The sequence below is a fragment of the Streptopelia decaocto genome (assembly GCF_964273445.1).
Source record: "Streptopelia decaocto genome assembly, chromosome: 15".
Classification (NCBI taxonomy): Eukaryota; Metazoa; Chordata; class Aves; order Columbiformes; family Columbidae; genus Streptopelia; species Streptopelia decaocto.
The window spans coordinates 9914448-9938299 of NC_138670.1; the positions used below are offsets into that span (position 1 = coordinate 9914448).

Below are 23852 nucleotides of genomic sequence, written 5' to 3' on the forward strand. Positions count from 1 at the left end.
TTCACTGCTCAGGCAAAAATTTGGCATCTCAATGGAGTATCAGATTAATAAGTTAACAAGGCCCCAAAGGTATAAATTATATCCTCCAGATGCTGATTAAAACAAGGATGAGCTGCTGAAATTTGCACCGGCTTAGGTGCAAATCACCATGTATGACTAGGAGTCAAAAGAATTTCAGTATAAAAAGTAAAAAAGGTTGATTTTTGATGTTATGCTCAGAACAGTCTTTGTTGTTTGGGTATCATATGATAACTAAAGCAATCTGAAAAAAAATACATAGACAACACAGCCAAGGAATATTTTCACTGCCCGGTGATGATTTTAACATTTATGTTTTAAGTCTCAGAAGAATGGAATTATATTATTCTGCATTTCTATAGTGACTTATTTACAGTACCCCTATTCACTTATAGCAAGCGTTTTCTTTTCAAAAAGGAAAAGATACAGAGACAGGCAATGAATAAGATTGAATGAATGGAGAAGGTGGTGTACAAGAAGAGAATGAAAATGTTAATCTTGTTTACAGCTAAAGTTAGTGGGAAGAGAACAGACTTATTTAAAACAGTAAAACAGCTGGAGAATATTCATGGGACATTCAGATTTACTGCCATCGGCAACAATAATTATATTGAATGGCAACAATAAGTGATGCAAGGAAATACTTTCCTTAACGAAGCTAAGAAAGCATCTTTCAAAGCGCTGTATATAACATGCATAATGGAAATTGAAATATTATTGACACGTATGTCTATTCTAATGGTGATATGTAGATCACTCGGCAATGTAGCCAGTAATTGCTTGGGGTCAGCAAAACCTCGTGCCCTGGTTGTTCATCCTCGTGTGCGTGTGAATAAATCACTTCCATTTATTCACTTTTTCATGATCTAAGCCACATAATGTTGGTATCTATGGTACACACAAACCCCCTCCTAAAATCCTTAATTACAAAAGGTGGGTGACCAGACAGCCACTCCTGAGTCCGAGTCCGTGTCTATTCTTTATTCTTTATGTTTATTCTTTATGTTTATTCTCTAACGCCGAACGTTCCGCACGGGACTACAGCTCCCAGCATGCTCCGCGGCCGCCCGACTACAGCCCCCAGCATGCACCGCGGCCGCCGCGCCTTCACTATGGCGGCGCCCAGGGCCGGCTGGGGCCCGGACACGGACTCGGACTCAGACAGCAGCGGCGAGGCGGCCGCGCGGTTCCGAGAGGCGGCCTGGGACTGCGCGGCGGCGGGGCGGGCGGAGCCGGCCGGCGGTGAGGGGCGGCGGGCAGCCAGGCTCTGCTTTCCCGCCGCAGCGGCGGCGTGGCCTACCTGCCTGGGCCGGGCGCCTCCGGGGCTGCCCCGGGAGCGGTGTCGGCGTCAGAGCCGGGGGAGCCGAGGGGGGCCCAGGGAGCGGGATGCGCCGCCTGCAGCCGGGCCCGGAGCCCCTTCCCGGGCAGGGTTTGTGCTGCAGCCCGGCCCTTGGGGAATGCCCCTTTCCCCCGCATAACTTTCCCCCAAAGGTGGGCCTGGGTTATCCCTTCAGGCGCCATTCTTTGTGCTATAAAATCTTTATGCTATAAAATCCGTGTGCCAGAGGGGGGGTTGAGGAAGTCCGGGTCGCAGGTCTTTTAAACTTGATTTTACTTCTTCCTTCGTCAGGTGCTTTTACCAAGGATCGGTTACAGCCCGCTCAGCCAAGCTTAAGGTATTTTTGCTTCTGGTTGCAGACTTGTGTTTCACTGATAAAATATTAGTGTATGTTATATTTGTGCTTCTTACGGTTAATGCCTTGTGATACTTCCTACTGGAAGAGCCTATTCAGTTTTAAGAATTAGTCCAACCATAATAATCTGAAGTTATGCTTAAATCTGGAAAACCTAGTAGGTTTTTAAAAATGCATTTGTCATCCCTCTAGCAGTCAGGAAGTATAGAAGCTGAAAACCTACTATTGCTGTCACAGCATTAGTTCCAAGTGTCAGAAATCTTCCAACCCTGCAAGTGTCCCATGGAGGAATTAGTACAGTTACATATAACAAAAACATATTCAAAAAAATTACTATTGCAAAGGCAAGCGCTCATCAGCTGGAAAGCATGTGCTGTCCTGTTGATAAGTTTGCAGTGTTCCTCTAGGCTCAGTTTCAAATGCTGCCAGCCAGGCAGCCTAATAAAATCCTCTCTCCTGGGACAGGTTTTGCACAAATTGTGGCAACATACACAGGAACTGCATGCAGGGTAGGGATGTCCTTGCATAATTTATTTGCTTTTGTAGGCTATTTCAGTGAAAAAAGTAATCCAGTTACTAACTATGATGGAGATGGCTAAATAATATGTAGCTTCCTCTTGGGAACAGAACTGTTACTGCTAAGCTATTTTCCATCTTTCTTGGCCATCTTCCCTATCAAGTATGAATTGATTACTAACAGGCAGGGATTTTGCAGTCCTTTATCTTCTGTTTGGGCAAGAGCTCCAGATGTTATTGACCGTGAAAGAGATAATAATTGTTCATATTTCAAACAGGCGTGAGGTGAATGGTCATGGTGAAGATGGAAACGAGCTACAGACGACACCAGAGTTCAGAGCACATGTTGCGAAGAAACTGGGAGCAATGCTAGATGGGTATTAGCAAGCAATCCTAAAAAAGTTTGTCCTGTGGGTTAAGTACACTGATGCTTTTGTGTGGTAAAATCAGGAAATTCAAGATCTGAGTGCAGCCTGACTGTGAAGAAGTTGTTTCTGTTCTTGTCTCCTCCCTTCCTGCATTTAACGCAAACTTCCACTGTTCTCTGAACTAACCCAGCCCATGTGCTGTGTGTTTCTGGTAAAGACTCCCTGTGTGTTTGCCTCTGGTGAATGGGTTTTGGGGAAAATGTAGAATTTGGGTGCCTTAGCAATTTTATAATTTAAAGGCTACCGTGAGAATGTTTGATTTATTCCTACAACCTAACCCAATAGCTGTTTGTGCTGGCAGTGTGCCTCTGATGGGGCTGCTACTGTGTAAATTGCATAAATGTGGTCCTGGAGAACTAGAATTCCTGGTGTTTAGAGCTGGCTTTAGAAATGCTGCTTTTAAGTCATCCTTGTGCTGCTCAGGAGGGAAGGTGTGGTCTGCTCTGAAAGCAGGGAGGTGAGACAGCTTCACTAAGAGAAAAGTAAGAAGCTGTATAACATTTCCCTGTAGGCTTGTTTCCTAGAAATACCCAACTTTAGCTCAGTTTGAATAAACATTTCTTCAGATCTGACTGGGGGTTTCTGTTTAGTTTCATCACTGTCTTGAAGGACCCATCAGGACCTTCACAAGCCTCTGTGCAACAGTCTGACTCTGCAGACGATGGTGAGTTCTAGTCGCATCCGTTGTGGCTGTTTTGTGACATTGTTATTATATATTATTAATAGTTGAATGATGACAAGTGGGATGGATCCTGTCTGTTGCCAGTTGTACACCCAACTGACTAATAAGCACTTCACTAGAAGAATTTCTGTTAGTGTCTGTGAAGGCTGTTGTTTTGTAGCTGTGATCTCTGTGCCCTGGCTCCTCTCAGTCACAAATTGCTGTCAAGCACTGTAACAATACAGTAACAGCAATGAGGCTTCCCAGGGAGATTGCTGTTGATTGCTTTCACCTCTGTTTTATATCGTGGCTAAAATTCCCTTTTCCGTATTTCAGGTTTTCGCCTCTTCTCTTCCTCTGTTCTGGGAGATTGTGGGGAATTGGAGCCGTGCCCTGCAGTGAGGAGGAGGCGGCCATCCAGCTCCAGGTGAGGGGCTGTCACTGCTTTGCTCCTGGAGTGCTACTGCATCCCACGTTTTGGGGGCAACTGGGACTCTCACAAGGGAATAGGAAGCATAAGAGCTTGAGAAGTGTGTATTTATGACTCCTATAACTAACTAGAGCAGATGGTTTTTTCTTTTTTTTTTTTTTTTCTTATTTTTTTAGTGCCAGGAAAATAGAAATGTTTGTGGGATATGTTCTCAGGCGTAAAGAACACCTTGGCCTTCAGACTGGTTAAATGGTAACTGTAGGTGTTGGAGTCTTGGAGCCACTGTGTGTTTATCAGGTGTTCTCATCTTAGATTGCGCTGCTGTTTGTGCTTTGGTTGAATTCAAGGCTGAAGTGTAACGTAAGTTTTTGTTACCTTTCCAGTGACACGGACAGTGACCAAGAGTGGCAAAGGTACCAGGAGGCTGCAGTGTCAGCCACAGACATTCTGAAACAAAGTGCTTTCCCTGCACTGCCCCAGGATTCCAGCGAGGATCAGAGTCGGGGTTGTGTAGAACACAGCCAGAGAAAAAAGAAAAAAAAGAAAATTAGGAAAGAGAACAATATTCAAGAGAAAATAATAGATCCAGCAGAGCGTGACCAGATCAGCAAAGATTTGCCACGGTTGGTGTCTGCAAATGGACGGCATGAGGGACAGGGCAGCAATCACACACAGAACTCTGTGTTGCCGGGAGCTGTGAAGAAGAAAAAGAAGAAGAAAAAAAGAGAATGAAGATTTTGCACTAAACGGCAGGTGATTATGGTGGATGAAGGATGCAGAAAAGAAAAAACCTGACAAAAAGAGTTGATGCAGAGAAGGGAAAATTAATTGGCAAAGCTTCTGTTCTAAAAGCTCAGTGGCCTGACAGGCTAATTAAGTGACTTCCTATGTTGTTGGCATCCCCTGGGAAGGGAACATTGTCCTCCTAGCACAGCAGTTATCTAGGCTGCTGCTGCTTATGCAGACCTAACGTAAAAGGATTAAATACTGAGCCCAGACTCATGACAGAGGGGCTTAATTGTAGTTGCATCCCTCCTGATCTGTTCCTTCCTGTCAGGAAACCAAATCTTGTGACCTGGAGAAAGTATATGATGAATTGAGTTTGGTTTACATGGCAACAGGTGATCAACTGCTTTTTCCCTTTGACTCCTTCTAGATGCCTACTAAGAATAACTCCAGCCTGTGGGAGACTCATTTATCAAAAGCATCCTGTCAGATATCTGGGCCCCCTTATTTTTTTCCTGTGATCATCCTGACAATCTGTTGTTGAAACCTGACATGCTACTAATCCATCTGTAATTGCATCTCTCCAGGGCCCCTGCAGGTAAACAGGGTGTGCAGTGAGCTCATCTCAGGGTTGTTACAAATAGGTAGTTCTGTTCGAGTTGTGTCTTTTGACATTTTTTCCATGTATATTTTTTATGGCATTTGTTGTTATTAAACTCTACTACACTGTTAGTCTTATTTAATTTGGCAGGCTTCGTAAAACAGTGGCTTTCTTGCTGTATGCAGAGATAAAGATGGGTGAAGGTGACTCTGTAGGTGATTGGTGATCAATGCTTTGAGATCGCTACAGGAAGGACTTAAGCCTAACTCGAAAAACCACTGCGTTTCAGTCCTTGGTTTGGTTGATTCTGATTTTTGTCTCTCTGAAATACAGCAGGTTTTGTGAGTTGTCAGTGTGGGTCTTAGTCCATTTATACTTCAGCTCCAGTATTTCAGGAAATGACCTGTTATTGGAGAAATAATCATCTTCTGTTTTTAAGATTGTTTGGTTTCAGTAGCTCTTAACCCATTTGCCCCATTCAGAAGACCAGAAAGCCTAAATAGAGGAACCTAAGTAGTGAACTGTTGCTCTCTGAGTGTGGGAAAACCCAAGACATTTTCTTTCTTATCTAAGATTCTTGCTGGTTTTTAATCAAGAAAACACAGCCTTCCCATTTTCGGATGCCAACTAAGTAGAAAATTGGCTCGTAATCTAACTGAATGTGCCAGCAGAAGTTACTTGTCTTACGGCCAGTTAAAGCTTCAGTGTAGTGAAGCAAGGACCTGGGGTTTCAAAGGCATAGTGGTCTAAAAGTTACCTTTTGACTTGTTTTATGATGATTATGCTAACTGGAAGTTACAGGTATTTGCAAATGATGCACATCTGAGATTAGGAAAGAATTCTAGGATAAAATTAGTTACTGAAGTTAGTCTCTGATGGTTGATATAATCTAGAGAAAGATCATATCAATACAAACTGTAATGGACATCTGCAATTTTGAAATTTCTAGATGTGATAACTGAAGACTTTGCTGTTGGGCTTTTTCTTTTTAAATTCTCCCTTATATCTCAACCTTTTAAGAGCCTTGAGAACTTTCTAGTCTCAAGGATTTTAATCCGTTTCACAGTTGAAATATTAGTGCTCTTTTGGTCACAGTGATGAAAACCATGTTAATTAGGGCTTTTTTCGTTTTTATTGAGAAAAACGGCAGGAACTGCTGCTCTTTATGGAGCATGGGGACATCCCAGGTGTTGTGCAGTGTCAGGGACATGTGGAGGATGCCATCGCCTGGCTCACACAGCAGGATACACGAGATGAGAACCCACATGGTTAATGCAGAGAACTGGAGTCTCCTTGCTGCTGTTAAACTTTTATTTCTGCATTTAAAACAAAGCAGAGCTATATCAAAAATAACCAAGCCATTTCCACTAGTATAGCATGATTTTAGAGCAGGTCATTTTTAACAGAGGATGTTTGGTATTTTTGTAGTTAATTAAAGGATTTGTAGCTTGTAGTCAGTGATCCCATACTGATGGTTTTGTGCCAAGCCATTCCTGAATCTGTTCCTTGGTGATTCTCATTGCAGTCAAGATCCAGGTTCTCTCAGTCTTGCCTCCAAGATACTATTATTTCTCAGAGTTCCCACTGGTGTGTCTTTACAGCCAAAGAGGTGTATTAAAGATGGTGTCTCTTCTTCAGCAGCTCAGCTTTGCTCCTTCGTGCGAGGCCTAGCCTGGTGTTGGCAGGTTTGTACAGGCCCAGCTTGCTGAAGGCTGAGCAGAATGAATGTCGCATTCACGCCCTGACTTTTTTGCTGTATTGCATTCAGGTCCGTCTTGATGGGATTCCAAAGGACATGTGGTCGTTTTAGCCTGGCTCGTGGGGTTTGGGTTTGCTTGTTTTATTGGGGGGCAGTGGATTTTAGCAGTGCCAGCATCATCTTTCCATGGCTCCTGGCTTGAGTCAGATACCTTCTCTCCTGGAGGCAGATGGGCGAGGGTTTGTACGGGGCTGGAGGGCGGCTGAGCAGCAGACACAGCTGGAGTCGCACCTGGTGGGTTGGTTGTGGCAGTCACCCTTGGGCTAGCTGTCAGGATTACTGGGTGGAGGATGCCATCTGCGTGGAGATGAAGGTCTCCATGGCGTTGTGAGTGGATGGCAGCAGCTGGCTGTGGCTGTTGGTGGAGTCAGAGCTTTGGTACAGCACCAGGCTGCTGGAGGACACTGTCAAAGGCACAGGCAGAAGTTAAGTACAGATTTTCACCGCAGTCCCTTATCATGTGTGCACACACTTGCATTCCCAGCGTGACTAAAACATCCTGGCAAAAGGGCATAACTTGCGTTTCTTTCTAATTTTTGTGCCATTATATACCTAGCTCAAATACAAAGCTAGGCTTAAGGCATCAATGGCATCAGGGAGTTCAGCTCTGAGGATTCTAGTTGGTTGTTAATATCCTAGTCCTTAGAACTGGCAAGATCCAACTGGAGTCTCTTCGTCAGGGAGTCTTGGGCTTTTCAGTCCTGAGAACTGCCTGTGGGATTGCGTATGTATAGACACTGATTTTTGTCAACATTTTTAAGGTTATTTTCCTCTCTAGATGCTGAAGAAGGGTCCCATTTCCACAGTCTGGCCTTACACACACTATACTCTGAATCTTTTATTTGTACCAGTTTCTTAACCCCTCTCAAGACACCAGTAGAGCCCTTTCAGAGAATGGTGAGCCCTAGTTACCATTTTCTGTCTGGGTTTTACAGTACTGGCATGAGAAACTGCAATATGTGGTTCAAGATAAGAGTGTGTGCTGCTTCTTACCAGCAGGGCTTGGGGTGAGGCGAGGGCCTGGCTGGAGGTGCTGGATGGTTGTGTCTTGGTTCTGTAAATGTATTGTTGGTGCCTGTGACACTGGTGTATGCATCCCAGACTCTGTGTGAGTCTCTGAGTCAGATGTGAATGCCTAGAGAAAAGAAAGGTAACAGTACCAGGTTCATACATCCCCTCTAACAGGTGTGAGAGTGAGCAGGTGCTGTTTCCAAGGAGATTAAATCCTCCTTGATGATGCAGTGAAGAGGTTGCTCTAATGCCTCTAGTATTGCAGCTGGTACCAGCAAGGTAAGGAGATAAGTATGGTCATCCTGCTGGGATGGTGTAGACCACACACCCAAAAACTCTGTCAAGCGAGGAGCTGCCTGCAAACCAGTGTAGTTCTAAGGTGGGGAGCAAAGGCACGTGCTAAAGGCTGTTACCTGTTTAGTTGGTGTCAGGTTAGTCAGGGTGCTGAGATTGGCTGTGTCTGTTATCACCATGGTTTGTGGCAAGAGGCCTGTATGTGTATATTGGGCCACTTCAGACTTGGGGCCGTAGAGAGCTGCACACGAAAGAAAACAAGATCAGGTGGATGCTGGAGCTTTGCCTGTGACTAGTTTGGCTGAGTTCTCGTCATGGCCGTGGACCTGCTGTCTGTCTCTGAAACAGTGGAAGTGGAGGGAGATGAATGCAAGAGAAAAATAATGTAATAATTAAAGCAACAATAATAGAAGAGGGAAATAGAGTGCTGCAACCCCAAGGACCCAGCAAATGCTCCAGAACAGAGCCTTGTTTTTTTTGGTTTGCTTAAGCAAGTAAGTTCACATTCTTACCGTGAGGGTTCTGTATTTGAGCCATGGTAGCCATGAAAGGGCTCTGGTTGATGTGGCTCTGGACCTGCTGCATGAGGGGCTGCTGGTAAGACGGGTGCAGTTGCTGGGAGAACTGGACGGGCTGCAGGGTGGTGAGGCTGCTCCCCATGCTGTTTATTACAGGGACGCTCTGGGGCTGGGTTGAGGCCAGGCCTGAAAAACAAGGACTGATGGCAGTAGTGTCACACACTATGGGAGTAGTGCGGCTGCTCTGCAGCAGGGGCATCCAAAGTAGTCGTCATGTTGCATTCGTTATCTGTGATTATGAATAGATTTCGTACCAGTACAGGTCACTTTCCAGTTTAGTGATCATCTGATACAGGGTTCCGCTGAGGAGGCCTTGCTCAGAAGTAAACTCAGAGCATCATTTCATATCCATTTTATTTTATTTATTTTATATATATATATATATATATATAATTTTTTTTAAATGAAGTTGTTGACAACAAACAGAACCACACTGGATCTTTCCAGTCACATGGAATGGAGTTTAAGCTCATTTTACTTGTGCTGTCAAGTTATGGAATTTGGACCAATAACAAAGAAGTAGGTGGTTTCACACATTACTACCTATTTGCCATGACTGTCCAGACCCCGTTCTGTAAATCAGCCAGTCTTTCTAGCACTGAGAGATAGGTTTTCTTTTTTTGTTTGCACAAAATTAGAATCCATATCATAATCTTGAGTGTAAATGGGGAAATGGAAATTAGTTCACAGCTGTCACCATGGAACAAAATAAGACCTCTTCCTGGAAAGAAAGTATAAGAGGAGAGTATATATTTTCTTTTCCTTTATCTAACGAGATGCACTTTGGCAGTAGGCTAATCTTGGAATGAAAAGAAATCCTGTACAATTCCAGAAAAGCTGTCAAAGTGAAAAATATGAAAACCCAGTAATTACTGCTGTGGGTTCCAAAGACATATGCTGCTCCTTGCGGGAAGTACAACAGCATGTTTTGTCTTTCAAGCACTGTGAACATGCTTCAGTTTTTGTAGTTTTGAAGAAGTATTACATTTATGTTTGGGAAGATACAGAGCAGCAAAACAAAACGTTGGCATAGGAGTAGATTGCAAAAGTACATTGCTCTTAGGATGTGAGCTTGTGTATAACTTAATTTTAACAGGAATAAGGAGCATCTGTCCCTTAATTCCATTGATACTTGTAAGTAGCACTGCTGAAGATCCTTGCTGTTTGTGACAATCTCCCCAGGTTCGTATCGCTGCCAACTTAGTACTTTTGTCTCTGAAAATGGGGCAGGTAATTCTAACAACTACAAGTAGCTCTTTAGCTGAACCGTACTAAGCAGAGTCATTACAGAGCACTACTCACCAATCACCAGGGTGGAGGCACCGGTGTTGGTGAACGCTGGCGCTAGGGACGAGGTCTCGCCCGCTCCGATGGCCATGACCCCTGGCAGGGATGCCATGATGAGGTTCTGAGTTTGCTGGCTCAACGTGTGTGGGTTTTGCTCGAGGCTGTGCAGGGCGGTCAGGGTGCTGACAGGAGGGAGCGTTCCTCCGGGAGCCGAGACCTGTGGGACAGGGGGACTGTGACAGTGCTCTCTGCAGAAGGTTGAGCGTGGTGAGTCCCAAAGCCGTGATAAATGTCCTTCTCCTTCTTCCTGCCTGCTCTGAACACTTGCTAACTAGAAAGACTTTGCATTTGCTTGTTGGTAGTTTCCCTGTGCTCCTCAGTTAACTAGCAAAGGTCAAAACTGTTGAAATACTAATAAAAAATCCTTGGTGGTTTAGTTCTTTCACATTTAAGAAACCATAAGGGTTTTTACAAACAAGAATGAGATTAGTCCCACTGCATTCTCTATAGGGAAAGTTTACCTTCTGTTTTACAGCTAAGGGTAGAAGACAATGCTTGGAGAAATTAAGAGGCTCAGGTAATTTTACATAGTAATTAGAGCTGCAGAGTTGAGCACAGAATCAGTGTTCCTCTTGTTCAACTTTTCCTGTGAGAAATGCCTGTAATTTTCCTTTCTCCCAGCAATATCTTTTATTGGCAGTGCGTTTTCAGACTGAGATTTTAAAGGCATTGCTGAAAAGTTTCCTTAGACCTTTTTTTTTTGTACAATACCTTCTTCAGGCTGCATTACCTGGCAGTTCCTGGCTGCTAAAGAGGAAACGTACCTGTTACATAGAACAGGACTGTTCTGTGCTCGAGTGTCTTGCTGATACGGTCTGTCCTTTAGTCACTGAGAAATTTTATAACTCAAGTGGTTTCTCAGCCTCTGAAATGAACCACGTAACCTGTGTCTGTGCTCTAATGGGGTTTTGAGTTTGCAAGGCCCTTTGGAGACCTGTAGTTGAAGTACCGTGGACTAGCAAAATAGCCTTCAAATAATTTGGCTGATGGCAAAAGTTCAGTGTTTTATATTATACTTTTTTTCTCCTCAGACAAAAAGCTGTGAGGAATCTTTAGTAAGAGTAAGCACCAACAGGTGGGACAAATCACCTTGATACCAGTTTTAGAAGACAGCTGTAGAAGATTTTCAGCACCTGCTGAAAGACACTTGTTTTCTTCAGGATGACACCAGAAAGCCAGCAAAGTGAGTGACTGACGAGATTTAAACCATACTCATTTTAGTGACCTTAACTTTGCCTCAGGCCAGTATGCACTAATGCCAACTGTTTCCCTGTAAGCAAGGGAACATGGGCAAACTGAAAGTGATCAGTAGTGTAGTTCTAGCACATCATTGCTAATTTTGTGGGAAAATGTGTAGTCAAATCTCAAAAGGAAATTTGCTTTGAGAAGGCAGTTTGCTACAAGGGTACATCCAGTACGTCTCAATGGTATGTGTTGCATATAGGCCGTTGAGCTTAATTCTTACAGGTAAAATAGGTGTAAGTACAGATCTCTGTTCTGTTAATTCCATTGGTGTCTCATCAACTATCTTGAGATGTGTGGGGTTCAAATGAGAGTTGGAGACGACAAGAATCTCACTGGGGAAAGGAGGAGAGAACAGGGTTTCCTGGGAACAAGGCAATCGTGTCATACCTTGAGCTCTGTTTTTTCAGAATAGACTTTTGACTGAAGATAAAGAAATGGCTATACTTCTTGCTTTCATGCTCTAATACGTACCCTCACCAGCAGTCTACAGGGCACACGTATCTCAGGACTGTTCGTGTTGCACAGTCAGTGCAAAGTGGCCCTGCAATATCTCCATAAGAAGGTGGTTTTAAGAGTATTCTAGGAAAAACTGCTTCTGAAGTGTCCATATTGTGACCACAGGCGGAGGACCTGACATCCTCCAGTTACCAGAACTTAAGTAAACATCACTTACCAGCTTAGTGTCTGTGCTCAGGAGGTTCTGGCTGGGCTCCAGTCCAGGGGGAGAAACCTGGTGCAGGATGGTCTGGGTGGTCACCATGGAGCTGTTCCCATGGTGGTTGCTGCTGGAGGACTCTGCCTCGCTGGCTGGCTGCTGGTTGTACCTCACTCCTGCAGCACAACAGGAGGGAAACTGCTGTCAAAAGTGACAAACCGAGAAACTTTGGCAATGCTAAATTCAGTTTCCTTTGCAGGTCTTTAGATGCTCGAGGCAGAGACAAGGTGGGTAGTAGGTGAGCCAGGAGAACAGGCATTCTCGCCGCCCTGCTCCTCCTGTAACTCTGTGCAACTGCTTCCTCAAATACTGACTTGAAGGTGTGGCTGTGTGTGCTGCTGGGAACAAGCAGGATTCACTAGAAACCACCCCTCTGGATGTGGGTGTAGAGAGGAGAGTGTCTCAGCAAGGTCATCCCTTCCCATGGTGAGAGCAGTTACCAGCTCTGGCTATGAAGCTGAGAAAGCTCTGCTCTTTTTGCATGGAGAACGACCTTTCCAGATGCCTGGAAACTCGGTTGGAGCCTGATAGTACCGGTATGTTTTGGAAAGAGGAGGCACACGCGTAAGTGGAAGGACACAGAAGTGACTTGTGATGGTACTGGTGGATGGCTCCCTGGAAGGGTATTCTACCTGCCAGCCCTGAGGGCATGTGGGTGTCAAAGAGTGAGCGAGGAATTTTGTTACTGAACTACATGTCACCCTTGCTTTTCTAGCCACTCTCCTCCCTCAGAGACATGGTCTGTTTGTCACTGGTGCTCTTCCCTTGTATCAAGCCTGTTTTTCCTGTGTGTAGCTTCACCTTCTGTTAGTGACCGAGTTTGGGTAGGTTCACTTATGTCTCTTTCAGATCTCCCCCTGGTTGTTTCTTACCGTGAACTTTGCTGGGTGAGAGAGCAGATGTTGGCTGGAGGGAGGAAGAGTTGTGAGGAGTTAGTGGGGGAGCAGAGCTGGGCTGTGGTCCGCTGAAGGTGTCCATGGCCAGCTTGTGCCGGAAAGCCTCCTCCTTCCTGCGATTGGCAAACCAGTTGTAAACTCTGACCTCTGTCACCAGGTTCGAGCCCAGGCCCTGGGCCTGAGATGGGGAAACACCTCTCTGAATACACTCTGCTCTGTTGGGGGAAAGCACAAGAAGAGCCTCGCTGAGCTGGACTTAGAGAGACGGAGTGAGTGCAGAGCCCCAAAGCAGCCGTGGTCTGGCACACTGTGGAAGGATCCTGCCAGGAACAGCAGGACATGGGCCATTACTGACCCTTTGTGAACAGCAAATGCTGCACTGCCATTTCATTCCAATGTAGCTGGTGTCAGTGGTGATACCCACTGCTGTGCCGTTAGTCAGCCTCGCACAGGCTCTAGCAAGTGCCAAGCACACTGACCTCGCTCTGCCCCTCTTCCTCAGAGCCAGACACCCATCCTTACCTGTTGCACTCTTCCACCAGTGCCTCCCTCTCTTCTTTGCTGGGGTTTTTCTGTCTCTCATAGGCTTGGAACAGGATCTGTTGGGAGGCAGGACCCCACTTAAAGCGGTTTCTTCTTCCCTTCTTGGTGGGCAGGTCATCTCCCATGGGCTCCTCTGTCAGAATGCCCTGGCCAGCGTGTGTGAATTCTGCAGGCACAAAGGGGAAAGGGGATTTGCTTTCTGGAAGCATTACCAACAGTTTTGTCTCTTGGTGCTTAGCAGGCCCAATGCAGCTCACCCTTACAGAATATCTTGTACAAGGAGGGAGGTTGAATCTAGATGAGGTGGAAATGAAGTTCTGTAATTTGCTAAAAGGATAAGATGTTCCTAGCAGGACCATGTTTACCTGTCCTGACTCTTACATTGCATTTCTGCTCCCACCTTGGAGTAATGAAAGCAGAAGCAGCTGAGTTTAGAGCAAGCAAGCCTGCAGTCCTGCTCCCCAGAACCATCCCAAGGCCAAATGTCTCATTTTCCTTGCAATCCACCAATACAAAATTAAATAAGATGGATTCCAGGCAGGCCCAGGAATGCTGAAGTGCACGCTGCAGGGATGTGTTCCCAGTGGGTGCCTGTAATGAAAGGGCTTGGGGAACATGAAGTGGTGGCTCCCAGGGGTTTTTCACGAGGTGATGGCCCATAGTGGTTTTTCACAGTCAGTACAGCAGCCTACTGCTTTTTTGCCAGCTAGAGAAGCTTTTGCTTTAGCTGAAATGGCAAAAGCCCAGTTCTCGGGTAGAAATTCTGTCTCTCATCTGTCCACTACACTGCTTTAGTCTGAGGATGAGTGTAGAACTGTAATTGCAAATGGAAAGCATTAGTTGGCTTCTCTTTAGCCAAATGGGGTTAGGGTGACTGCAGGCTGCTTTGTGAGGGAGTATTTTTTTAATGTACAGTTTGGTTCACCTCACCACTGAATACTGACCTGGACTTCTCTAAGCTTCCTGCTAAAAGTGGCTTTTCCTTCCATTTTTCCTTGATAAAATGGGGAGTAAGGATTAGCAAGGGAGAGCAGAGGCCTTTATGAAACTGAGATAGAACAGTTGTTGCCATACTTACGCTGCGCCACCTCTCGCTGCTTGCGGACATACCAGGTGTAGAGGGCTGCCCTCTTTTGGGTCTTCATGGGAGTGCCCTTGTTGAGGTGTTGCGAGAGGTGCGATTGGTTCAGACCAGTAGTGTCCACCACCTCACGCTGGGGGATGTTGTGCTGCTGGAGGTAGGATTTCACCATCTTTGCTACTCGCCAGGGATCCTCTCTGGAAGGAGGAAAACGCTTATCAGGAGAGAGAGAGAGAGATCTAACACCTGTGCTCAGCAGCCCTGGATTCCAAGGAAGTGCAGCAGAACCTCCCGAGGTCACTTGCCAGGCAGCCGTCACCCTTGCGTCTGGTGAGGCAGAGAAAGCTGTTCCTCAGTCTGGTTCCTTGCTTATTTTGACCCTGCATTCAGGGTAAAAACTGCATGGTATTACAGATGAAGTACAAAAGATGTAGCACTAGCTTCCTTTAAACTGTTCTCTGCAGATACTTTGATCTCCTCTTAGAAGGGGACTCTGGTTATCAAGAGAATTTCCCAGTACATGGCCATAGTCTTTGCTGTTAGTGCTTATTTGGATACAAGGTTTTGGCCTGTTTTGCCTAGGCAATTGTCATCTGTAAGTGACAAACTGCTGACCGGTGATGTGAGCAAGGAATGGACCTTTCTGCTGGAAAGTAATGTGAATGTCAAGCATTTTTGCTGCTAGTGGGAAATGGTATGAGGAGGGAAGTGATGATGCATTTCAGTATTCAGGTGGATGTTTTATGACTACAGATCTCTTTTTCAGAGTTGACATTTCTCTTCCCTTTCCCTACATAGTTTTTCTTCTCTATCCCCTTTTCTTTAAGGCATAGCTGCTTGGAGGAGATATGCTTTATTTTTCCAAGACAGATTTGTTATGACGTTAGGCCGAACCTAGCTCATGCCCAGGTTGGGTTGCCTTGCAGTGATTCAAGAAATGAAAACAGCCTTTAATCATGCAGTCACATGACAGCCGTGTATGCATATGCACACCGAGCCATACGGGATTATGTTCTTGCACATCTGCTACATGTTATTCAAACACACCGATTGACATCTAGATCCGCTCAAGTTTCTAAATGCAATAAAGAACAACAGGCAAACCATTAATTCCTCCTATATCCACCCTCCTTTGGGATAACAGCTGAGGGAATAGACCTGTTTGAGACCCACTCACAAAACTTGAGAATCTGGTTCAGGATTTCCTAATGAATGTGAATATCTGATTTTTAGGATCTCTGATTAGAATATCTTCAAAGGTTCCTAGAGAAAACATGACTCTGACTTCTTTGTGTGTATTGATTTCACCAGAGCTAAAAATCACAGTAGAAATAGAAAGCCATGAAACCAGGCAGTCTAGATCTAAACAGGGCAGGAGCCTCTCTACAGAAAAACCTTTGGTTCGGTTTTAACAGAGAGCATCCTTCTGTGTTCTCTGTGTGAAATGTCTGGTGGAAATGGTTTGCAGGCTGTAGAAATACACTGGTGTCACATCCAACACCAGCATCAAAGGAGCATCGGGCCAGGGGGGGAAGGTACCTGGGGTTGTGGAAAAACTGTCACAGGAGCCCACAGGTCTGAGCAACAGGCAACCACCAGACTGTTCATTGCTTTGTTGACTCAGGAGGTTGCCAGAGGCTGCAAAGTGATAAGCAGGACAAAGTCCACACCTGTTCTCTCAGTACAAACACCCTTATCTCTGTTCCCCTGCAGCCCCTCTCCCAGTGGCTGGGCAGTCCAAGGAGCAAGCTCTGCTGCAGTTAAAGTGTGACAGAAGCACTGTCAGTTACAGCTTCTGAAGAACCTGCTCTCTGAAAACAGGAACATTTGTTTCTCTTTTGTGATGGGATGCTTGCTATAGAGGCTTCTATTTTCTAGCTTCTTCCCTTAACCATCTTTGTCTTTCAGAAGTCTCAAATTGGGCTGAACTTAAACCAGCTTTTCTTTCCTCACTGTTTTTTTTTCTTCTGCTGTCCAAACCGAGGACCAGTCTCCTGCCTTTGTATTTATGGCAGTCTAGCCAGCACCTGCACCCTGAATTCATTATACAAGTCCCTGTGCAAAGGAGAAAAGGCTCTGACTTGGAACCTCTGGTCTCTTAGATTTGCGTTCTGGCTCAGATGGGAAGAGGAAGGACTGTGTTACCACTGGTGGAAATCTCTGTTATGTGTTGATTTCCTTCCTATCCCACGTCATGTCTCCACTGTTGAGATCCTCTTTTCTTTGTGGTAGGAATAAAACAGGAATATCTGTGAATCTCTTCTCGCAGTGGTTAAAGCCCTGCGGTTTTTATGTCTTCTTTGAGACAAAGCCAGGAGCTGTGTGAAGCAAAACAGTGCAGGGGAATCTTAGTGCAGTGTGATTTCATAGGGCAGTTGTATGAAACCCTCGTTACTCTGCACATTGTCAAAGCACAGGCTGCAATATCAATGCAGCAATTCCTTTAGGCCCAAGGCTGTATCACAGACCAGTGATGGCAGCTGGTCAGATGAACCATTGCCCAAACACACAGTTCCACCTCAGAGCCTTCACCATTGACTAAGACATAGTAAGTTGAAACCTTTGCTCTTTCACTGCCAGTGAGGCTGTCATAGACTGTCATTCAGTAGGATTTTACCCTAAAGTTAGATCTCCTGTTTGTAGTTGCACTAAAATCTCAGTTGCTTCAGTGAGTCAGAACTGCGGAAATGCATCTGCCTTGCTCAAGCTCCCTTCTCCATCTCCAAGCCTGTCTTGTGGATTTTAGTTCCATTTCTCCCCAGGTACAAGCTGTTTCCCCATTCATTTCTTGGTCTCCAAGGTCTAATCTCTATCTCTAAATTCTTCTCACACAGTTTTTACTTCCTTGTTCCTAACTCTTGCTCTCCTGCTGTCAGCTGCTCTTTGCCATCTGAGCACAGCCCCTCTCCCTGGCTCGTCCCAACCACAGGGGCCTGGGTCCTCTCTCCACGCCAGCTCCCCATTTTCTTACTTCTGAGGTCCCTTTTTAAGGGCGTTTTCACCTCCCTTTTGTTACCTGAACAATAAGTAACCCAGGTAGTTAGTTATAAACTCAAAGGGAACAAGAGGCTGGTTGATAATTTATAGCAACATCTCAAATTTAAATGGAAAGTAAATATCAAGTTGTTAGCATTAAAGAAAACCCATTTCAGAGAGCTGGAGATGTAACATTCGAGGGACCTTCTCTCTCCTTCACTCTTCCTCACTTTTCTTTCTTTTTCCTTTGTTCCTTTCTTTCCCCTCCTTTTCCTCATTCTCTCTGTCTCTCCTTCTTTCCTGTTCTCAGATTCTCAGGCAGGAGAAGCCTTCATTTCCCTGAGATGGCTTCTGAACTGCTGCTTTGGACCAGGCCTCGCTTAAACCGAGGTTCAAAGCTGTGAAGTGCTCAGGACCATCCTCTGGAGCCTGCTCGACAACCCTCCCTGCTGTCAGTGCCTGGAGCCGGGCTGGGCAGGGCGAGGGAAGGTAAGACCATCCCCGCAGGGTCCCTTTCTGTTGAACTTGGCCTGGTTTGCCTCATCTTGGTTTATATGTGGAAATGAAAGGGGTGTGGCAGCTTCATCTCCAGATTCCCCAGCTAGAACCCTTCTGAGACACCGTTTACACAGGGAAAAGACTGAACCTTTATCATTATGTCCTTGCTTTCTTCTTTTCCTCGTGGGAAACATGCTTTTATCCCTAACTCCAGGGGGAATCTGCTTATCTCAATTTCTCTCTTTCCTAATGGAATTTCACCCCTTGCCCTACAGGTGAGTTGTTGCTTTGCCTCTCTCCATTTGCTGTACCTGCACCAGCGTGATCTGTCCCTTCCCCCAGGGGAGCCTCTCTCTTGCTTTCTGTTCTGGGGAATATCTGGGAATTATTCCCCGCAGCTCCATCTCCTTAGCGCATTATTTATTCTTTATTGTAGATGCAATTCATTTGCTATGTGGAGTGATCTGGGGACAATGTTGTTATTCCAATTGTAAACCTATGGAAGATCAGTGAGACAGATTGAGGGACAAAATTAAACCATGTTCATTCCTCACTAGAGAAACCTTTGAACTGTCTTTATCAGGTGTTCTTTTTTTCTATAGAGACAAAATCTAACCAATGCCCACAGGTACACCCAGTTGTGTGGGTGTATCTCATCTACATCCTGTTTCACTCAGCTTTGACTAGTGCTTTCCAAACTGAGGTTTCAACTTTAGTGGTCCTGCAAGGACATACTTGGTCTCTTGGTGCTGTCATTTGTTTCCTTTCCAGCTGCTGGAAAGCTCAGCAACAGACACTTTCCTGATTGTACTTTATAAGCAATGGCTGCAGTTACCACAAAGACTTTTCTTGTATCACTAATAGCTGCCCGCAATTCAATCTCTCTGTTAAAATGTGGTCTACAGTCTTAGACCGGGAGTTGTTAATAATGCCCAAAGAGGCTTCTGCCTAAAGGCAGAACTGCCTCCATCTGGTTTCTGGATTTGAAAACCTTGTGTAGGTGCTGAAATAGCTTTGCAAGCATTGAAGTTTTACTGGGAATACCTGGGCATGGAGATTCTTGCTTGCTTCCCTTTTATCTGTTGCTGGGAGTAATTTCTATTATAGACTATTCTACCCTGTCTTACAATACTTATAATACTGTTTTAAGGACTTTACCTTTAGGTATCTATTAATGGAAGGGTTTGTTCTTAAAAACAAAAAGTTTGTTAGTAGGTAACAACTACTTAGATATTATCAAACCTCGATACTGGTTCAGATGCTTCAGTAGATCCTCAGACATACAGTTGCTTTTTAAAAATCTTTGACCAGAATTATGAAACATGTCAATAGAGACTTTCTACTATTTTCATTTTACCTTGACCAATTTTGATCTCTTTTATTTCTCCGTAAGTATACTTGTCATTTCTTGCTGAAACTGAGGCTTCAGGCCCCCCTACACTGTCCTACACAGCAGAACTGAATTGCTCTATCCTGTGATATGGGGGACTGATGAAAGAAAACTGTTTCAGAATAAAGCTTTGCAATGAAGACCCAGTACAAGGCTTAGCAGATCCTGGTTCTTGCCCAGTCCTGGCTGCACTATCTTAGGGTTTTAGGTAGGCTGCAGAATCTCTGCACCCGAGTTCCCATTTGTAAAACGGGAATGCTGCTCAGTGTCTAGAGAGACGAGACTGTCCATGGGAAGGAGTTAGTTTGCAGGAGCGGGAAGGTGGTTGTGCTGAGGTTGGTATGAAGCGCAGCAAGGCTGGCAGCAAGTTCCTAGGAAGGCAGGGAGGGGCAGAAAACAGAATTCGTGCTGAAGTGGGGGTGGCAGGGAGGAATTTCCTCCATCCGTGTGTCTGTCCTGAGATCACAACGGATGGCACCTCAAGTGCTGCTTCGCCCATTCATCACAGAAAATGGGACAGAGCCAGGTGCTCTTCTTCAGCTTCCATGGCTGCCTTTCTGGAAAGACTCCTGATAAACCATCAGAAGTTAATGATCAAAAAGCTTATCAGGGTCTTTTCATCTATAAATTTATAAGACAAAAGAGAAATAATAAAGCCATTGGATAATTAGTAACTAGCCAGGGCCCGCCCGGTGCCACTGGGCTCAGACTACCCCAAGACCTGTACGCAGACTCAGGAAGATGAGAAGGAGACAAGGATAAGGGGAAGGAAAAGCGGAAGGGGAAGAGAGAATTAGCCAAGAAGACAACAAAATGGGAGGAATAGCAGCAGAGACAAAAGTGTGGAGGGAAGGGAAATAGGTAAAAAGAATGGGAAAGAGGTGAAGGGAACAGAGGGGACTAAAAGATGTGACAGAGCTGGAAGTGGGAAATTGATGGATGACGTGGTCATCAATTCCGAGCCAGAAAGAAGACTGAATTATTGGGAATGTTTTCCCCACTCAGGTAAGAGCTGATCCAGTGGATTTTCCTCTATTGGGCACTGCAGAGTCATCAGCTTTGTTGTGCCAGCGAGCTTTCTTCTCCCAAGTATTTACACTCAGTGCTAACTCTTGTCAGGCTGTTTTTCTAGCTGTGGCCTTTTGTGGTGGGATTTGATGTTTGCTTTTTTTTGTTACATGCTATGATAATTTTGCACATGAAGGGGAGTGGCCAGAAAGCCTGAGAAATTCTCCAGATGGATATTAGTTTTAGTGAAGATTTTAAGTGCAGGATGTTGCTGCATCTTTTTGTCTTTTGTCAGCTTGTCATTTCAAAATATCCCTAAAGCAGGTGGGCAAGAATCTGATTCTGGTTTGATAAATAGGTTGGATGGGCCTGATCCTTTCTTGGACAAACCTCTTAGGCTGCCCACAGGAATTGTATCACAGCAAGAATCCCAAATGGGAATCCTGGTGAATGTTTCTCTATCATGAGGCTTATTGGTTCACAGAACTTTTCCCATCTTTGGATCTCAAAAATGCTTTAATGCAAATTTCTGTGACAGTAAAACCTGTAACTGTTGCTGCATATGTGCTTTGTAGTTGTGACAGGCAGTGGATGGTAGAATAGTGTGTTCTGCCCGGGTTCTAACCTCTACTTGCATTTGGTGTGTGCTCTTTCGACAAGAAAAATCCCTGCTGAAGTTGGGAGAATTTTGCACACACAAGAATGACAAGAACAAGTTCTCTTGGTTTGTCATTTACTAACAATCTATAGAAAAACCCAGTAAAATTAACAATATTTCTCTCCTTAAATATAGCAGGGAAACATTTTCAACTTCTCTTTACCGTACATTGTCAGGCAAATACAGCATCAGGTTTTTTTTTCCTCCCCTGATGACTGAAATTGTGAATTCTATTAAAAATTTAAATCTGACATTCAGTCAGAGAGATGCAAGTTTTACGGGCCTTGGATTGTTCTGATGATATAAGCACTTCAAATGTGTAATCAGGCTCCATGGCTCCCTTCATGCATTTTAAGTGAGATGAAAAGAAAGTTTGAGCATTTATGAAGAATTTGGGGAGTGATTTGGGGCTGCGAGTCCTGACATGGATGGAGAGTGTCTCTGTGCAGCCGGATCAACGGGGAATACCAGGGACACCGAGTGGAAGGGGAGAGAAGAGATTTAGAGGGAAGAGCACAAGAAAGCAGCAAAGAGGAGCAGCAAATCTGTCCTTACTGTAATAGTCTTTCCACCACAGCCTTCTGGTGAGCAGCCTCCTCAGGGCTCAAGTTTTCCAGCTCCTTCATTATTGGAGGGGTAAATTCCTCCCCGTCATCAGAGGTTTCATCTTCTGATAGCCTGGACTCCCCGATTCCGTTGGGGATGTCGGGACAGGGTTCCCCTTTCTCCGTCTGGAGCGCATTGATAGCACGCTGACTTTCGCTCTGGAGCACGTAGGGTTCCGCTTCGCTCAGTGCCTTAATCAGGGTCTCCTTGGTCAGTCCCGACTCCAGCAGCGCTCCCAGCAGCTCCACTTGAAGATGACTCAGCTTCGAGACCATGGTCTTCAGGCTGGTGTCTCTTGGGTTGGAATTTCGGGTTGTCCTGCTTCCAGCTTCCCTACACCATGTTCCCGAGGTAACGCGCCCGACTGTCAGGAGAGTGGGCACAGCGCAGCCTCCCGCCTTTACGTCCCCCCCTCCTCAAAGACAAAACCAAAAACAAAATACAAAATTGAGCCACTTCAGACCCCCCACAGCTGTCCTGAGCCAGTGCTGATAAAGGGACCCTTGGCTATCTGTTTACATTGGAGCAATGTAAATTCTCCAAGGTTCATATTTATCTGTGTGCTTAGCAAGTTACTGAACTTTGGACTTCAGCACCGCAGCAGCAGTTCACAAAGTGCAGAGGGAGAGAAAGCAGGGGGAGGGAAAAAGGGAGGGAAGCAGAAGAGAGGAGAGTAAAATGAAGGGATAGAAGGTCTGTAGCATGGCAAAGAAAAGTACGCTATGGAAAGAAAACTAGGAAAATGAGGATGGAGAAATACAGGTTATTTCTGGCCCCGTTAGTTTTGGAGAAGGAAGGAGGTGGAGGATGCAGAAGAGGAGCACTTGGCTGTGCGTGGTTCAGGAGACAGTGCTGCTGCTGGGAGACCGCAGAGCCTGCTCAGCTCTGGCAGGGTGAGGTTCGGCCAATCTCAGCCCCAGCCAAAGGCTTTGGGCTGCGAGAAAGACACAGTGGCAGCTTCAGCAGCTTTCGTGCAGCCCCCCAGCACAGAAGTGTGACCGCTGTGTTTATGTGAACATTGCTGAGACTCACAGGATGTCCTGGAGCTGCAGCTGAGTCCTGTGACAGAGCATCGAGTGTTAAAGGACTTTTTCACTTCTGGCTTTGTCTTGCTGGGTATCTTGATTGGCACATCCTTGGGCGGGCATTATAATTTGCTGTTTTTTGCATAACTGATGAGCAGGAACAGTGTACCCATATAATTTGGGGGATTACAGGGCTTGCCCAACTTGGTTTGTGATTGAAGCACATGATAAAGCCTGTCCCTGGGTGTCGGTTCATGCTGGAAGTGCCTGTCCTATCATCAGCTGTCCTGCTGCTTCTGAGAAGTCCCCTGGGCAGGCTTGTGGTTACCTGTTATCATCTGCCACCAGCCCTGCTCTGAGGTTCTGCTCCCACTTGTTGGGTGATGCCTCAAACACACTCGCTAGCTCAGCTGGAGTCACTTAGTGCAGTTCTCAGGGAGTCCTTATGACTAAATTGCCTTTTCTGGTCTGAAGATATACGATTGAATCTGTTTGAGTGGCTAAATTAGGGAATAACTTCCTGTGCACATGCGGACTGGATGCTCAAGTGTCTCATGCAAATGACTCCTTGTGTGATCAACTGGAGAAGGATTTAAAACTATTGTCTCAACGGAGGTTTCCTAGTAGCAGCTGCTCATGTCTCTTTATATGCTCTCATCAAGCCCAAGCTAAGAGGAGCCTGGTAGGACTATCCCCAAGCTGAGTCATGTCCCAAGACAATCTGCAGAGGGACTTTGGCCCCTGGTTTCCCTTTGTGGGCACGGTCAGCCGTGCTCTGCAGGCCCATGGACAGCCTGCCAGGTCAGCAGCTGGGGCCAGAGCTTCTGCGGCTTGGACTCCTCCTCCCCGCAGGCACCCGAGCTGCGCGGGGGCTGCTGGGCTGGCTCCTCCACCCCGCGCTGTTGTTAACTCTCAGCTTTTGTTTCAGGTGGCATCTGCACCCAGAGCACCACGTGCCCTCGCTGCCATGAGCTGAGAAATCTCAGATGGATACAGAAGACTCTCTTTGCGTGCCTAAAAGGAAGTGATAATTTGAAGTCCATGTAAAAACATTTAATGTAAGAAATTTTTGTGTGACTATTAACATAAAAAGACATACTTAGTTTCTAAAGGATTTTTTTGGTCATGTTCTTAAGAAAGAGTATTTA

At 45.5% G+C, this 23852-nt stretch overlaps 2 protein-coding genes across 2 annotated transcripts; one reads left to right on the forward strand and one right to left on the reverse strand.

Moving 5' to 3' along the window:
* The first annotated feature begins 1091 nt into the window (after positions 1–1091).
* LOC309446468 (protein CUSTOS) lies at positions 1092–5205 on the forward strand. Its single transcript, XM_082066268.1, is given in 7 exon segments — positions 1092–1260; positions 1649–1694; positions 2507–2605; positions 3247–3320; positions 3654–3744; positions 4131–4398; positions 4400–5205. Coding segments are annotated over 7 exon segments (783 nt in total). The 5' UTR covers positions 1092–1103; the 3' UTR covers positions 4448–5205.
* Positions 5206–7109: 1904 nt separating this feature from the next.
* HNF1A (HNF1 homeobox A) lies at positions 7110–22232 on the reverse strand (the record flags this gene model as incomplete). Its single annotated transcript, XM_082066267.1, has 10 exons — positions 21629–22232; positions 14541–14740; positions 13442–13628; positions 12896–13134; positions 11982–12139; positions 10019–10220; positions 8651–8842; positions 8258–8379; positions 7827–7968; positions 7110–7237 (listed from the first exon to the last, which is right to left on the reverse strand). Exons 1-10 carry the CDS (start codon positions 21952–21954, stop codon positions 7110–7112), a joined length of 1896 nt encoding a protein of 631 aa, XP_081922393.1. The 5' UTR covers positions 21955–22232.
* Between the last annotated feature and the right edge of the window lie 1620 nt (positions 22233–23852).